The 15,944-nt window shown below is 52.8% G+C and overlaps 1 protein-coding gene and 1 long non-coding RNA gene across 3 annotated transcripts in view; one reads left to right on the forward strand and one right to left on the reverse strand.

The window, feature by feature from the left end:
• The window catches only part of Adap1 (ArfGAP with dual PH domains 1), a 55,934-nt gene that overhangs the window by 32,029 nt on the left and 7,961 nt on the right, over positions 1-15,944 (forward strand). For both annotated transcript variants that reach the window (XM_052168128.1, XM_052168129.1), the window contains exons 4-5: positions 2,728-2,810; positions 15,703-15,815. In XM_052168128.1, coding sequence (XP_052024088.1) covers positions 2,728-2,810; positions 15,703-15,815 — 196 coding nt within the window. The remainder of the gene's footprint in view (positions 1-2,727; positions 2,811-15,702; positions 15,816-15,944) is intronic.
• Positions 7,135-8,567, reverse strand: LOC127672776 (uncharacterized). The gene is made up of 3 exons (XR_007975012.1): positions 8,508-8,567; positions 7,795-7,869; positions 7,135-7,280 (listed from the first exon to the last, which is right to left on the reverse strand). It is a non-coding gene; the product is annotated as an uncharacterized LOC127672776 (long non-coding RNA).

Below are 15,944 nucleotides of genomic sequence, written 5' to 3' on the forward strand. Positions count from 1 at the left end.
AGCTTTCCCAGCCCAAAATCCCAATATTTTTCACATTCCTCCCAAAACAAAATTCTACTTGATTCAGTCTGTCACAGCAATAGCCCACTCCCTGGTACCAACTTCTGTCTTAGTTCCTTTTCTATTGCTGTTATAAAGCACTATGATGAAGGGAACTTATTTTACAAAAAGAATTTAATTGGAAGGTTTCAGAAGGTTAGAGTTTATGATGGTGGAACCACGGCACAGCGGAAGTCAGCTGGAGCAGCAACAGGAGGCAGACAGCTAACTGGGAAGAGCCTGAGTTTTTTGAAAACCCAAAACCTACCCCTAATATCACACCTCTTCCAACAAGGCCACACCTCCTAATCCTTTCCAAACAGTTCCATCTACTGAAGACCAAGTCTCGACACATTTTCACTCAAACCACCCCAGAGGCACACTACCATGCATCTACCATGCCTCTGATGCCTCTGGATCCAGATGCAGCAGCCGCCAAGGATGTATCATGGTTCTGGGGTACTGAAGAGTGATGCTGAGGCCTCTGCAGCCTGGTGGTGTGATCCTCCTGGATATGGGGGACTCAATAGCTGGGACAGGGATCCCTGGGCTTCTGTGTGGGCTCCACTCTGACCCTCCCCACACTGTACCAACCTCACTTCCTCATAGCCACGTGGAGTATTTGTGCTGGCCTATTCTCAGCACGAGTAACATGTGGGATATCCAACACATGGACCCTCCTGATACGGAAGGTCTTAGGTTAGGGCCTCGTGACTCAGGCAGGGTCATAGTAATTATGGTCAACTGAGACCTCACAGTGGGTATTTGTAGACACATTCCCAAAGAATTTCTTAACCAGGAAAGGGGCTGGCTCCTCCCGGGCCACAAGCACACAGGAGGGCCCTACGGATGTCACCAAAGCTGCATGATCCTGACTCATAATACCACCCTTGAAGGCAGGCATCTTTGGAACTAGACCTATGCAGATATAAGCAGGCAAGATGGTGACACTGTGGACGAGAGCTTGAGCCCTGTGGCTGTGTTTGTTTGTGATAGGCTTGGAAGCCCTGCTGACCAGTGCTTTAGGGGCAGAGAGAGGCCGTCAGGCCCCTGGTGATTGAACCATGTCTCTGGCTTCCTTTCCCTCATCCCACAGCTTCCCCTAAGACTTCAGGGACATCCACTAGTCAGATGTATATCTGCATGTGTGTGTGTGTGTGTGTGTGCGCGCGCGCGCGTGTATTATGTGCGTGTGCATGTGTGTATGCATGTGCGTGTGCATGTGTGTATGCATGTGCGTGTGCGTGTGCGTGTGCGTGTGCGTGTGCGTGTGTGTGTGTGTGTGTGTGTGTGTGTGTGTGTGTGTGTGTGTGTGTGTGTGTGTTAGAAGTCAGAGGGCAACCTTGGACTCTTATTTCTCAGGGACTATCCACTCTTGCTGGGCCTGGTGCTACTTTGAGCTTGGAAACTTACACTATGCCACAAAGCCAGCGTGACACGATGAGGGGCTGAGGCTGAAGGGATTATCAGAGTCACCGCACTTGAGGCCTCTGGGAGGGGATGTCCAGCAGAGCTTGTCACTGGGAAGTCCCACACAGGACGTAAGGCTTGGGAAGGTGGAGATGTGGCCAAAACCACAGGGGTCACATGGCATCCCAGTTTCATTTCTGTTGATGTGTTAAAAATAACCTGGCAGGAAACTACTTATGGGAGAAAGGGGTTTATTTGATGTGCCAGCCGCCAGTTCTTTATGTTGCTTTGACACAGACTAGAGTCATACAAGAGGAAGAATCCTCTTGAGATCAGGCAAGCCTATAGGGCATTTTCTTAGTGACTGACTGGAGAAGGCCAGTCCATTGTAGGTGAGGCCATCCCCAGGCTGGCGGGTCCTGGGTTCTATAAGAAAGCAGGCTGAACAAGCCACGAGGAGCAAGCCAGTAAGCAATGCCCCTCCATGGCCTCTGCACCAGCTCCTGCCTCCAGGTTCCTGCCATGCTTGAGTTCCTGTCCTGAATTCCACCAATGTTGATCAGTAATGTAGCCAAATAAATCCTTTCATCCCCAAGATGCTTTTGCTCCTTTGGTTTTTCGTTACAGCAAGAGCAACCCTAACTAAGACATTTGGGATGCAATCCCAGGTTACGGACCACGAAAGTCACAATGTCAAGAGCTCAAAGCAGCTAGTCACATACATTCGCAGACAAGAACCAACAGAAATGACATGCTCACTTAACCCGGGTGCTCTTAGCTGAATCGCTCCCTCTCTTGCACAGTCGAGGACCCTCCAGAGGCCTAGGGAATGGTATCGCCCAAAGTGGACAGGGTCTTCAAGCATCATTCCCAATAGACACATTCACAGGCCAACCTGATCTAGACAATCTTTGAATGAAGACTCTTCTCGGGTGATTCTAAGTATTGTGTTAACACACAGGGTCAGCTGCAGAGCCAAGAAAAGGCCTGTGGGGTGTTTGAGGGGAACAGAGCTCAGGTTCTCTACCTGCCAACTTGACTGCTTTGGTGATCATGAAGCAGGATCTGGGGGCCCAGAGGGGCCAGGAAGAGTAGGTAGCATGGACTCCTGAGAATAGAATGGAGAGCATCCTATGTGGACAGTTGCCCAAGAATCCACCCATGCTGACCTCTGGTTCCTGAAAGTCGGTTATCAGGGGTAGCTGGGACTATCTATGGTGGCTCTCTGTCCAGAACTTGGGGTCCAGATAGCCATCCGAGTCCCCTCTCTCTTTGTAGACTCCTACGTGAGCAGTGGATCCGTGCCAAGTATGAGAGGCAAGAATTCATTCTTGTGGAGAAGCAGGAACCATACTCTACAGGTGAGCTGCGTCCTTCCCAGGATCTCAGACTGGCTCAAGGTTTCAAACCTGTGTTAGTTGGTCCTTTTGCTGGGGCCTGTGACTATTCTCTCCCCTGCAGGGGACTCTGGGGGGCTGTGGGCTTATGTTGGGGAGCTGAAAGTGTCTACTGTAGGCCAGCACCCACACTGGCAGAGGAGACAGCCAGGTCAGTGGCCACTGCCTCTCCTGGGCCTGCCTGATGCTGGTGATTCCAGTGGGCTCTGGGGCTTTGTGGAGAGGGGCTGATAGGACCGTGTTGCAGAGGACAGGGCTGCCTGAGAGTTCGGAGTTCATCTCCTTATCACTGGCTCACTTGACGGGCTACTGGCTAGAACTGTCTTATTTATTAAGTATACTACTGTAATACTGTAAGTATGCTAAGTAAGTACTGGCTAGTACTGTCTTATTTATTAAGTATGTGTCGAGATTAGTCTTTTGCATGCTTCTGTGGGACCTCCAGCCTGGGTTAGCCAAGCATCACGATGCTTATATATTTGGTATGTGGTGGGTATCAGACCTGGGTCTGAGCCGTGGTTCTCTGGACAGCTCCAAAAGTCTGAAGCAGTCCCCATCTGCCTCAGTTAGAAATTTAATGCTGTGAAGAGACTCCATGAGCACGACAACTCTTGCAAAGGAAAACATTTCATTGGGGCTGGTTTGCAGTTTCAGAGGTTTGGTCCATTATCAACATGGTAGGAAACATGGCAGCCCGCAGGCAGACACGGTGCTGGAGAAGGAGCTGAGAGCCCTACAACTTGACCTGCAGGCAGCAGGAAGAGACAGTGACACTGAGCCTGGCTTGAGTCTCTGAAACCTCAAAGCCCACCGCCACAGTGACCCATTCCCCCCAACGAGGCCACGCCTTCTCCGATAAGGCCACACCTCCTAATAGTACCACTCTCTGTGAGTCTATAGGGAGCCATTTGAATTCCGACTACCACACAGAAGCACCTTCTGAAGCTTCTCTCTCAGGTCCTTCTCTGGCCTTTTCTGATTGACTGGCTTTTGAGGTCCAAGGGCAGGCTGCTTCTGTGGCTCTGCCCTGGCATAGGGCCAGCACAACCACTTTATTTTCTGGGGTTCACGGGGTAGGGCTGGCTGAGAGGAACCCTTCATTTGGCCACGTGCATTGCCCCATGTGCCCCACTGTGTATGGGGAGCCACCCCATTGGCATATGGGACCTCAAACCTGGTATGGGGACTGTATAGTCTTGTATATAAATATAAAGGGCATTTATTAGAATGGCTTACAGACTATGGTCCAGCTAATCCAACAGTGGATGTCTACTACCAGAAAGTCCAAGAATCTGGTAGTTGATTAGTCCTTGAGGCTGGGTGCCTGAGCTGGTTGGTCTTCAGAATACACCAGAATCCTAAAGAAGCAGGCTCCGGTGCCAGCGAAGGAATGGACTTACCAGGAAGAGTGAGGGCAAACAGGCAAAGGCTGCAAGCTTCTTTCCCCCACGTCCTTTACACAGACTGACAGCCGAAGCTGTGGCCCAGATTACAGGTGGATCCACCTCGAAGGATCCGGACATAGCGTGGACCTGGAATGGTCCAATAGAGAAAAATCCCCGACCGGTTTACTCAGCGGTTTGAGATTTGATTAATTTCAGATGTAGTCAAGTGGACATCCAAGAATGCCCATCCCAGAGAGCTTTGATGCACACATGGCTTCCCGCTTGCAGAACCTGTATCCACCTGGTGTTCAGGCAGTGCTCCCCAAAACAGCTGGGCTCCCCAAAACTGTCATGTATCATAAACGTTCCCTCACTCTTTGGTGCTCACCACAGAGGAAGCAGCTGGGGACAGCAGTGGAGCTCCAAGCATGGGTGTCCACAGTGGGACCCCTGTGTAGGTGTGAGGCCAAGACACCCTAAGCCTCACTCAGTGCTCAGCCCTTATGGCTGTAATTCTGTGGCTGCCTATCCCAGACACCAGTGCCTTTGTCACGCCTAGTAACACCGTAGGGTCTGTGGAAGGGAATAGGCACCAGTCAGACTCAGAGCCCTGGCCCACCTGCTTCTTTGTCTTTATCACAAATGATTGATTGATTGATTGATTGATTGATTGATTGATTGATTGAATATGTTTGTTTTGACATGTGTAGCCTTGGCTGGCCTGAAATGCAGAGATCTCTGTCTGCTTCTGTTTCCCGGGTGCGGGGACTAAAGGTACAGGTTATCACAGGCTCCCACTTGAGCCATTTTTGTTTGTTTGTTTGGTTTGGTTTTTTGAGACAGGGTTTCTCTGTATAGCCCTGGTTGTCCTGGAACTCACTCTGTAGACCAGGCTGGCCTCGAACTCAGAAATCCGCCTGCCTCTGCCTCCCAGAGTGCTAGGATTAAAAGTGTGTGCCATCACTGCCCGGTTCTTGAGCCATTTTTAAAAAAAGATTTCTTTATTATATATGAGTACACTGCAGCAGTCCTCAGACACACCAGAAGAGGGCATCAGATCCCGTTACAGATGGTGGTAACCTAATGCCTGTAGTGGAAATGTTGCTGAATATATTGTCTCTGCTGTTTGCTATCTGTACCCTCTGGTTTTAATGGGGAGGGTGCAAAACCAGACGTGGATGGATTCCTATAAGTGCAGCTGCAGCAGGCATGGCTTGATCTAGGTGTTTAAATGGTGATGTCCAAGAATTCAGTGCCTCTGCCTTCTGGTACTGCTTTTCTGGGTTAATGTCGGAGCTCTATGGAGACAGCTTTACTCTACCTGGCCCAAATTTGACCTCTTGTTCCCAAGAGCTTGGAGGAGGGGGTGAGCAGGGGGTGTTGTCTCATTGGTCAGGCTGGACTGATTATGTGTTTGTTTGTCATTATGACTGGGGAAGTCAGGATGTCCAGGTCACATGCTTGCCTCTGGAACTGGGCTGGTCCTGGCAGAATAGAGATCTGGATTCTAGAAGTGGAGTGTATGCCGGCCACAGAAACCAAGGCAGACTGGAGGACTAGCACGTATCCTGCAGGTGTTTAGGTCTCAGTACCGAGCACTTAGGGCAGTGAGGACCTGGGAATCTCCAGGTCGTATGTAAAGCTCAGGAGATGATGACGTCATGCTCACTCAGGATCTCCCCTGGCTAGGTCCACTCTGAATCCTGTTAGAAATGGGTGTGATGGAGAGATGGATCAGCCAAAAGGTGTTTCCATTCTGAGAGTGAGGACATGAGTTTGATCCCCAGATCTCACGTTTTTGGTTTTCTTTCTTTCTTTCTTTCTTTCTTTCTTTCTTTCTTTCTTTCTTTCTTTCTTTCTTTCTTTCTTTCTTTCTTTCTTTCTTTCTTTCCTTCCTTCCTTCCTTCCTTCCTTCCTTCCTTCCTTCCTTTCTTTCTTTTTCTTTTTTCTTTTTTTTAGTAGACCTTACTTGTTGCTCTTCCAGAGGACTGGAGTTCAGTTCCCAGCACCCATAATGGGTAACTGACAACTTCCAGTTTCTGGGGAATCTAGAACTAACTCTTGTGGACTCTATAGGCACCTATATATACCACCCCACACAAATACATACACGATTTTAAAGCAGGTTCTTATAAGCTCAGTGCTGAGACAGGAGGATTCCTAGGGCTTATCCACCAGCCTAGAGTCCTCAGTGAACTACAGACCAATGAGAGGCACTATCACAAAATGATAAAGCCAGGCGTAGTGTACACACCCAGAAGCCCGGTGCTTAAGAGGCAGAAGCAGGGGCAGGTGGTTTTTTGTGAGTTCAAGACCAGCCTGATCTACATACTGAGTTCTAGGCCAGCCAGAATTACACAGTAAAACCCTTTTGCAAAATGGATAGATAGAGATAGATAGATAGATAGATAGATAGATAGATAGATAGATAGAAGATAGAATGACAGGATTGAAGAGATGGCTCAGTGGATAATGGTTCTTGCCACTAAGAATAGACTTGATCCTTGGAAGGGAAGAATCTGCTCCCACAAGTTGTCCTTGTGGGACGCATATGCCGTGATACATGCACACCGCCACACACCCGTACTCCATCATGAATACACATGAAACACATGTTAAAAATTAAACACATGTAAAAAAAATAAGGAGTCACCTGAGGTTGTCCACTGGCCTTTATATGCATACACAAAGACATGCACACACACACACACACACACACACACACACACACACACACACACAAGCAAACACTAGCATGGCAGTGGTGCAGCCTCCCAGAAGTTTCAGGGCACCCCTCAGCGGGTCACAAGTCAGCTCTGCAGACGAAGTTAAGCCATGGTGCTTTAGGCCTGGCCGGGGAACATGTAGTTCAGCTGTGAGGCCGGCTATTGTGTGCATCTCTCCCCTTAGCTTCCCAGCTAAGCGTGACTGGAGCAGAGCAGCCTCAGCGGCCACCTGGGCAAGGCGGTGGAGGTGTGGGTTGCTCCGGATGAGTCTGTTACCATGGCAGTGTGGGGAGGCAGAACTCAGCAGTGAGGAGCCTAAGGGACTGAGGAACAGAGGGAAACGGTAGAGGTATGGGCAGAGGACACCAGGGAAAGGTGTCTGCACTTCTTCTATTGGGAGTCCTGTGTCTGCAGTTTCCTCAGGCATGCGCTCTGAGCTAAAGTGATGGAGGGCCATCACCACCAGCTAAGGATGGCAGGAGGTGGCCAGCTAGGGATGGCAGGAATGGCCCGGGGCTGGACACTAGCATCTGAATGGGGTTTGAGGAGGAATCGCACCTGCCTGTCAGCAGCTTCCCCGACTATGGCTTCTCCATTTTCTCATGCCCCAGACTCCCAGCAACACTACAGAAGGACTCACAGGTAGGACCCCCCGGGGGACAGGTACTCAGGAGGCCCACACTGATTCACTCCTTTGGAAGCAGGGCTCCGGGTTTTGGAAAGCTGGGATTATTGGTACCCGCTTCCCTTTCTTTTAAGAGCTTCGCACTGTAAGCGGCTAGCGGCAGAAGTTAGTGTGTGTGGAACACAATCAGAATCTACCCTCCCTCCACTTACCCTCATACCCCATGTCACCTAAACGTGGTTTCCAGAAGATCAAGGCTCAAAGCCACAGTCTCCACACTCAAGGACCTGACAAGGCAGTAAGAAAGCCACTGGGAGCCCCATAGGGAGCCAGAGGACCTGAAACGTCTCTGTGCTCAGGTCCCCAAATGTCTCTGTCACACCCAAGCTGCTCTTACAGTGGCCTCTTCCTCTTCGCACCAACTCATGTGCCTCTCATACTTCCCACAGGGCGATGGGACCTCAGGGTGGCTCTGATCAGCCTCATTTCCCTCTTTCCTTTCGTTTGCCTCTCCTCTTCAGGGCTTGGACTGGAGCCCATGAATGCTACATAAATCCTGAATCACACCCCAGCCCCTCCCTGGGGGATTCTAGGCAGGGGCTCTACCACTGAGCCACGCCCCCAGCCCCTTACTGGGGGATTCTAGGCAGGGGCTCTACCACTGAGCCACACCCCCAGCCCCTTACTGGGGGATTCTAGGCAGGGGCTCTACCACTGAGCCACACCCCCAGCCCCTTACTGGGGGATTCTAGGCAGGGGCTCTACCACTGAGCCACGCCCCCAGCCTCTTACTGGGGGATTCTAGGCAGGGGCTCTACCACTGAGCCACGCCCCCAGCCCCTTACTGGGGGATTCTAGGCAAAGTGCCCCACACCGGTCACCCAGTGTGGTCACCCAGTCCAGCACTTCTGCCCCCTCCTCTTACCAAACAGTACTTTCTCACTCAGGGAAAAGACACTCCCCACTGCCTATCTTTGGGAAATGCAGAAGTCCCCTCAGATGGAGAAAGGGGAAATGTGGGGCCTCAAAAGAGGTGAGGCCGGGACTCTTCAGAGGAGTGGCCCCAAGCCTGCCCAGAATGAACGGGAACTGTGGGTTCCCAGAGTCAGTCTCCTACATGCCTGTGAGCAGGCGCAGACAAGATGCCCTGGATGGTCACTGAGGACCGAGAGCCATCAGGGCTGCGGGTAGGAGTCTCGTGTTAGTTGTTTGGGGTCTCTGCCTTCTTCGTAGCTCAGCAGAGGCCCTAGATGGAGGAGTGTGCATCTGTGTTCCCTGAGGGTTTCACAACTAGCTGGAATAAGTCGGGAGCTAGCGTCCTGAGGCTGAGAGAGATGAACAACATTGTGGTGACATTCAAGCTAGAGACCAAAGGACATCCTGAACTGTCTGTCAGGACTGACACTGAGCAAGGACACTGACCACAGTTTCCTCCACAATGCCCGAGGAGCCATGGGGACGCCATTGGGAACATCCAGTCCACACCCCTCCCCCTCCCCATTGAGGGACATGGAGGCAGGAGGCCAAGGGGTCATCCGTGTGAAGTCTCTGCATGGGGAAGTACCCTTGTCACAGCCCTGCCCTCCGCAGCGCACCCGCTATGACACAACACCAGGCTTAGTCCAGACACTTCCAGGACTGAGACCCCCCCGTCCCTGTGAGCGACCATGCCAGCAGCCGCACCGTCTGTTTTTCTCTTTTCCCGCTGACCCCAGCTTGGATGTGATGAGTGGCCTTCTGTACCAGGCTTCTGTCACAGAGCTGGTGTTGCTCGCCCACAGCAGAGCCTAGAGAAGCACTGTTCTGGAGGCCGGTTAGCAGAGTCTCTGGCACGAAGGTGTCCGCTGACATCACGTCTGTCTCTGGTTCAGGCCCGGCACAGGGGCCTGCCTATTACAGGATGACACTCCTAGGTCTGAGGAGTCACCTGGGTAACTGCCTGTCTTCCCTGGACAGGGGCAGCAGGCTGAGCAAGGCAGACGTGGACACTGGAGCACATGCTCCACTGAACTGGGTTTTGGAGAGGTCTCAGACAGTGTCGTCCAGGGCTTCAGGAAGGGAGGCAGTCCCTGGAGTTCTAGACCAGACAGGTGCCAGTGGCTCACGTACAGCCCCTGTCACATTTCCTGTCCTGTCAGAAACAGAGGCTGCTGGGTCAAGACCCCCCTATCCTGGCCATTCTTTCCAATGCCTGGTCTGCCTGTGTGGCTGAGGAGGGAGGAGGTGGAGGCAGGCCTCTGTGTGGGTGGCCTGGACCTCGGGATATATCCAGGGGTCCAGAAACTTTGAGGAGTTGTCCCTCAACAGGGACAAGCATTGCATGGAGCTGTGTGTCCATAGGGCTCTGCCACACTCTCCACTGTGTGACAACCCTCAGCCAAGGTCACTGTTAACTGGAGTGTCTAAACCTCCCTCTGAAACTTGGAAATGTCGGGGTGGTGGGTGTGTCTCTCCTACCTGAGTCCACCTTGCTGTATACCTGCCCCTCCCCACCACTGCCCTGCAAGTGACTGGGTGGCAGCGGCTCTGGCTCCTGCCCCAGACTGTCCTGCCAAGCCTCAATGGCTGCTTTTCACAGGGTAGGGTGGGCGACAGGGCACAAGGACAATGGCCTTTGTTGTCCAGGACCAGGCCACCACCTCCTCCAACAGACTTGACTTCCTGCCTGGGTCTGTCCGGGAGTTGCTCCTTTTCTTCCCTGGTTGTACCAAGCAGGGACATCTCGGTGCTGTTGCCTTCTTGACCTTTGACCTAAATGTCACTGTGCAAATAGAAAGAGAGGGAGGGGGAGAGGGGAGGGAGGGAGAGAGGAAGGGAGGGGAGGCTCCCCACGCAGCAGAGCTCTGCCCGGCCTTGGTTCTCCCCAGTGCTAAGGCAGTGTCCTCAGCACAGCAGAGTTTGTTAAATCAGTGATTGTTAAATCACGGGATGGCCAGGGTGAGATACCCTGGCATGGCTGGTAAGGTGAGGGGGCCAGGTCCTCTGAAACAATAGTAGAACCGGGCGGTGGTGGCGCACGCCTTAATCCCAGCACTTGGGAAGCAGAGGCAAGCAGATTTCTGAGTTTGAGGCCAGCCTGGTCTACAGAGTGAGTTCCAGGACAGCCAGGGCTACACAGAGAAACCCTGTCTCGGAAAAACCAAAAAACCAAATGAACAAAAAACAAAAAACAACAAAAAAGAAAAAGGAAAAAGAAAAGAAAAGAAGAAAAGAAAACGAAAAGGCTAGGTGTGGTGGCACACACTTTTAATTCCAGGAGGCAGAGGCAGGTGTATTTCTGAGTTTGAGCCCAGCCTGGTCTACAGAGTGAGTTCCAGAACAGCCAGAGCTACACAGAGAAACCCTGTCTAGAAGAAAGAAAGAAAGAAAGAAAGAAAGAAAGAAAGAAAGAAAGAAAGAAAGAAAGAAAGAAAGAAAGAAAGAAAGAAAAGAGAAAAGAGAAAAGAGAAAAGAAGAGGAGAGGAGAGGAGAGGAGAGGAGAGGAGAGGAAAGGAAAGGAAAGGAAAGGAAAGGAAAAGAGAGGAAACGATGGTGGAAGCTGGGTAGGGCATGCCTGGCCTCAGATAACCCCATTTCCTTGTCTTCTGTGTAGAGGAGGCTTGTCCCAGTTGAGAGTCTCAACATTTGGTTCTATGGTGCTCTTGGATCTGCCCATGTGGCAGACTCCACATGCGGAGTCACTGGTGAGATCAACCAGGCTGTTCACAAGTACCAGGCTGCTTCTGAGCCCCATGCCGCAGCCACTCTGAGCACAGTAGGTAGGTCTAGTGGCTCTGCTGGACCCCAGGAGCTGTCTTGACTCATTTAGCTTCACCTCAGCCCTGACCCTTTGGATGAAGGGAACTGAGGCCCAGAGAGGGGTGGCAGCGACAGCCCCCTGCCACCTTGTTCATGTGACCAGCTAATGGCGTCCAGCTACTGAGTTTCCTGGTAGTTGTTGTGTGACTCTGGGAACAGTATCTCCAGGGGACCGATTGCTTATGTATGAGATGGGGATGGGGGAGGGGATACAGTTCAGAACCCCAGTGGCTGGAGCCATGGTCTGGCACTGGCTCACAACACCCTCTCCTCACCAGGCTGTGTTCTGCTGGTTATTGAGCAATCGAAGAAGTAAACAGGAAGGGATGTGGGACACTCATACAGAAAGTCTCCTATGTATGACCAGAGCACCAGGGAGTCTCCAAGCCAGAGCATTGCATACCGAGGACACATGATATGGAGTCCCAAGGAAACCAGTCCCTGAGAGGTGTCCGTTTGCACCAAGGCTAAGGTATCAGGCATTCTCCTGAAGGGGAACCCTGTCTGACCCCACCTCAGGTCAGGGAACCCCAACTGGACCAGTGCAGAGGGCCAACCATCCATCACTGGATTCAGGAAGTCTTCCTGGTATGGCTGATCAGAGAGAAAAGAGCTCCCAAGGAGACACAGAGGACGAATGAGTTCCCAGAGCCAAGTCAGGAAGTAGCAAGAAGGGCTGAGTGGATGGTGGTCTCCCACTGCCCACCTGCTCCTGGGATCCCAGCTTCCTAAAGACTCACACGCTTCGATCTCAGCCCCTGTCATCCACATGGCCCCTCTGGCCTGCCTGGAGCTGGAAGGTCCCTGCGAGGTGATAAGAGGCTGGCCAATCAGAATCCAAATCTGTGCACACTGGAGCTCGCCCTTGGCCTCTCTTACAGGTGCAGAAGGGACCCAGGGAGCTTCAGGACAGAGCCCCAGTAGCCAGAGCAGTGGGCAGGGAGTGGCTGAGCCCTGGGAATCCAGAGTCTGAACTTCTTGGGCAGGTTTGCCTGCATGTGTGTCTGCAACATGTGAGTGCAGTGTCCAGGGAGGCCAGAAGAGGGCGCCAGATGCCCAGAACTGTAGTTATAGTTCGATAGGTGCAGTTGCCAACAGAGGCAGACCAGAGGCTGGGTGTGGTTGGCCCAGTCTGGGTAAGGTTATGGAATCTCAGTTTCTCTCATGTCTCTGAGGCCAGGCTCTGTGCCCAACCTTCCATTGGTAATGCCCCAGTGGGAGAAGCCAGATAACATGACTACTGTCCCATTCAGAAGGGTCCCACAGCATTTCTGAGTATGAAACATCCACTTGGCTCGTACCTTGGCAAGCCTCCTGCCACATTCAAAGCAAGGCCACGCGCTCATTGCCCTGAATTAAAAACAAAAGCACAATTTACATACATCCCACACAATTTACATACACTTTGCATATTCTGTTTGGAATGCAGTTCTTGAAGTTTGCAGGTTATGAAACTGTGTGAGTGCAGAAGATACTGCAGTGCCCTTCCCCCACCCCTGCAGCCTGGTTTGCCTGCAGGAGATGCATAATGTGGTATGCCCCAGGGCCCAGCCCCTCTCCTGCTGCCTTGCCGCTGGGAGCTCATCCAGCGGGCGGCAGGGCCATCTACCCAGCACAGGGCACTGTGGTTGCTTAAATGTCCCACAGCCCAGGGACACCGGGTTCTTTCCTAATTGTGAAGATCGAGAGTAAGTTCCCCAGGTCAGGTGTGATACACACCTCAGCATGACAGAGGCTGAGGCAGGAGGATCATGATGAGTTCAAGGTCAGCCTGGGCTATATAGTGAGACCCAGCTCCCCATTTCCAACTCAAAAAACAAAAGGAAACCTCCAATCTGGAAGCCACAGCTATGCAGACGCGCCCATGACTCCATGTTGTCACCCCAAGGAAGGTGTCACCCCGAAGGTGTGCTTCGTCTGCAGTGGGCTTGTGGTGTCAGGGAATGGTGACTTCCACCTCGCGGGGATGTGTGACACTGAGCCTTCTGGATGTGTGTCCTGGGCCGTCCCCGTGGGGTGTGGACCAAGTAGTCCCAACCTCCACGGCTGGGCCCAGCCATGTAAACCACAGGCATCTAATCAATGCTGACTGAACTTCATAGCCTCTGCCTCAGGACCCCAGCTAGTTCTTTCAGGGAGAAAGGTCACTTCTGGTGATCTCAAGTGTGCCCAGAGGGGTAGCCTGGCTGGAACTGCTTAGCAAAGACCCTGGGCTATGGTGGGCAGGGGCTATCCAGCCAGGCCAGTAGGACTGGGCAAAGGATCGATACCTGTCAGCCCTTGGCTGGCCAGATCCCCATGGGACCAAGAAGGAAGCAGAGCTCTGGGAGAGGCCTGGACTCTGTCAGGGTCAGGCCAGGGATGCCGTCAGCGTCATTTCATTACAGAAATATCCCTTGTGCTGCCATCGTGGGGCCTAAAATATAGGCACAGTGACGGCTTGTCAGAACGCTGTTCGGTTCTGTGGAGAATCAGCACATGGACCTGGCCTAGCAGAGGACCCACTGCGTCAGGGCCCTAAGCCTGACGCCCTGCAGGAGCCTCAGAGGGGCAGCAGAGGTCAGTCCAGCCCAGCTTGGAAACGGTGGCTCCCGATGTGCTCCTGCCACCTACTGGCAACGATCAGAACAGCAAGCGAGAAGCATTCTGGAGTTGGTGGGTGAGGGCGAGCTACTGCAGTCTGGCTGCCCCGCCGCTCCCCCAACCCCCGACACCCCACTTCTGGAGACCATGCTCAGCTATTCAAGCCTAAAGAATCTAATCCCCGAAGCCGAAAGAAGGCCAAGCCCGACTTATTGCCCGTCTAGGTGTTTAACGAGTCAGTCAACAAACATTCAAAGTGGGTCCTGACTGGGCTCATGTCTTGGTGACCTGGTATCCAAGTACAGAAAGATTTGTCTGCCGAGGTTATGACAAGGGAGAGAGGCACATCAGCCACTCCATAGCCCCAAGAGGCCCCGTCCCTTGAGAAGTTGGGGGAGGGAACTCTTCTGGCATGCCTTGAGACTGACAGTCCCATGGGCGCCAGCTGCCCCCTCCCTGACGCCAGACTGCTGTCTTTTTATGGCCATAGTCTCTGAGAGCACAGAAAATAGCCCCTTGTGTTTGGTGATGGGGACAGGGCTGCCTGGCAGCCGACAGCAGAGGAGGAGATGCTGGGGGAGCAGGGAGGAGGAAGGGGAGGGGGAGGGAGTTTGGTGTGAGCTGGCCCGGCTGTCAGGGTCTGGCTTACGTGTCATCTTGATACAAGGGCTGCACTCCTACCCTTGAGCACACTGCTGACCGTCGAGGTTTTCCAGGATGCTCTTGGCCAGCGAAAGCCACCCTGACACCTAGCAAAGAGGGAGCTAGCAAAGCCCTGTACTGTGCCCACCCAAGAGGAGAAAAATGGCTACCAAGTACGTGCCCACTTGCAGGGGAGTCTTACACAGCCAGAAACTTCAACCAATGCAGGAATCCATCAATGCAGGCTCACCAGAAACTGTTACTGCATCACAAAGGGATGTCCCACGAAGGGGAGCAGGGTGGTGGGTCAAGAAGAGCCCCTTGTAGAAGCCTGGGGCCGACCAGCCCAACAGAACTGGGCAGCAGGGAGTCTGGGTCGTCTGCGAGTGCCCATTTTTGTTTGTTTGCTTACTTTGTTTGTTGATGCTCCCTTGTTCTGAGACAGGGTTTCTCTGTGTAGCCCTGGCTGTCCTGAAACCCACTCTGGAGACCAGGCTGACCTGGAACTCAAAGATCCTCCTGCCTCTGCCTCTCGAGGACTGGGATTAAAGTCGTGAGCCACTGTGGCTCGGAGAGAGTAGCTGTTTTTTGCCAAAAGCAAAATAGCAGAACTGAGGCAGAACTGTACCCGGGTCCCCAGAGCTAGCCAGCCCCCAGCACCACAGACCTAGGGCTCTGGGAGGGTCTTTCTGGCCTCTGACATCGTGGGCCTGGTAACTCAGTATGTTCCTGTCCCTTCTCATGCCTGAGAACCTCTTTTTTTTTTTTCGGTGACATTAGACTTGTCTGGCAGCCTTGGGCCACCTCCAATCCATTGTCCCCAACCTCATCCTTAAATCTGTTGTCCCCCAACTACGTCCCCAGGTCTTGTTTCTTCGGTGGCTTGTCCGGGTGGGAGGATCTGGGCCAGAGGTGGCCTGGGTGCCAGAGCTTGTGGTCTGACGGGAGGATCAAGGCCTCTCTGGGCAGTGGCTGACAAGCAGTTGACACCTGCAGCCCTCAGATGTGTCTACCCCACAGTGGAGGGGACTTGGGACAGGGACAGAGATGGGGGGTCAGCCAGGTGGCGCCTCCGTGACTGTTTCTCTCTTCCCCAGGATACCGTGAGGGCCTTCTCTGGAAGCGTGGGCGGGACAACGGACAGTTCTTAAGCCGGAAGTTTGTGCTGACGGAACGAGAGGGTGCCCTGAAATACTTCAACAAGAACGATGTGAGCTTGGCATGGAGCCGAGGGTGACCTTCCCACGTGGGCTGCTGGCCTCCCTGGCTCTGAGGGTTGAGAATTAGCCCGTCTCCTGGAGCGAGGGTGATTTCTCTCCGTTCCATCCCCGGGAGCACC

This window comes from Apodemus sylvaticus, chromosome 22 (assembly GCF_947179515.1).
Source record: "Apodemus sylvaticus chromosome 22, mApoSyl1.1, whole genome shotgun sequence".
NCBI lineage: Eukaryota > Metazoa > Chordata > Mammalia > Rodentia > Muridae > Apodemus > Apodemus sylvaticus.